At 43.4% G+C, this 1,378-nt stretch overlaps 1 protein-coding gene across 1 annotated transcript; it reads left to right on the top strand.

Moving 5' to 3' along the window:
- Nucleotides 1-231: 231 nt before the first annotated feature.
- On the top strand, nt 232-1,158 carry LOC132190915 (uncharacterized). Its single transcript, XM_059605939.1, has one exon. It carries the CDS (start codon nt 232-234, stop codon nt 1,156-1,158), a length of 927 nt encoding a protein of 308 aa, XP_059461922.1.
- Nucleotides 1,159-1,378: the final 220 nt, after the last annotated feature.

Below are 1,378 nucleotides of genomic sequence, written 5' to 3'. Positions count from 1 at the left end.
CTTTTCTGGCCTGAAGAAGTTACATCCATCCTTACTGTTCCTCTTAGTAACACTGATCAACCAGATCGATAAATTTGGAGAGGAACTTTAAATGGAGAGTTCTCTGTCCGAAGTGCGCATCATTTGTGGAAAGAAAATATTTGCCAGTCAAGTGCGGAAGGATCGAAGAAAAACGAAGACAGCAAAATATGGCGTAAAGTGTGGAAGTTGGGTATCCCGAATGCATGGAAAATGTTTTTTTGGCGGGCATGCCATGATCTGCTTCCTACTCGGGCAAATCTGGTGAGTCGACGGGTGACAGAGGATCTAAGGTGCCCCATATACGGTCTGGAGGAGGAAACTACACTCCATATTCTGTGGAGCTGTGAATCTGCAAAGGATGTGTGGTGTACTATGGGTCGCCAATTCCAGAAGAGTTGGTGTAGAGGACCTAGCTTCCTGGCAGTGGTTGAAGACTTGCTAGGAAAATGTGATGATGAAGCCTTACAGTTGTTAGTGGGAGTTACTCGTAATATTTGGAGAAGAAGAAATGAATGGATTCATGAGGGCAAGTTCATTTCCCCAAATAATATTGTGAGAATAACGAACAGCGGAGTGGAGGAGTATATGAAGGCGAACCTGCACAACCATAGCCAAAGAGGTGATGATGAAAGCCCAACTCGGTGGAAGGCTCCTGCCAATGGCTGGGTCAAAGTGAATTGGGAAATTGCGTTGGATAAAGCCAATGGCCGAATTGGAGTAGGAGTGATTGTGAGGAATGAGGTGGGGGCAGTAATAGCAGCAAAGGGTTCCACAAGATTGGGCTTACAAGACGCCACTGCCGCTGAAGCTTTGGGTGCCTTTTTGGCTGTGTGCTTATGTAAAGGCTTAAGGTTTACCCAAATCTATCTGGAAGGAGATGCCAAAATAGTGGTTGATGCGGTAACAGCGGGGGAACCATCTTCTCAAAATTTTGGCCAACTGATTGATGATATTCGAGCATTGTTGGCTCTCTTTCCGAATTGGCGTATTGGTCATGTAAGACGTTGTGGTAATAATGCAGCTCATGTATTAGCCAAGGAGGCTATGAAGCGAGTCATTGATAAGCTTTGGATTGATGAAATCCCAATGTGTATCTCTGATATTATTTTGGAAGAGCAAATTGCTCTCTCCAATTGAGTTTGAATACAAGTGATCCATTATTCAAAAAAAAAAAAAACCCAAATGTACGACTGAACCCTTTGATCCATTGTTTAATAGTACCTGAATGTTTGCCATATAGTACCTAAACGTTCGCCCTTTAGTATCTGAACATTCGCTGACAACTTTAAAAAGTAATTTTAACCCATTCTCCACATTTTCAGAGGAGAGCAGGCCCCAAGGCCATATATAAACCGCT

Source organism: Corylus avellana, chromosome ca8, assembly GCF_901000735.1.
Source record: "Corylus avellana chromosome ca8, CavTom2PMs-1.0".
NCBI lineage: Eukaryota > Viridiplantae > Streptophyta > Magnoliopsida > Fagales > Betulaceae > Corylus > Corylus avellana.
The sequence above is the reverse complement of the archived record's forward strand: the minus strand, read 5'-3'. Positions and strand labels throughout refer to the sequence as shown.

Excerpts from the sequence above, each read along its gene's own strand:
- LOC132190915 (XM_059605939.1), top strand. The coding sequence starts at position 232 with ATGTTTTTTTGGCGGGCATGCCATGATCTGCTTCCTACTCGGGCAAAT.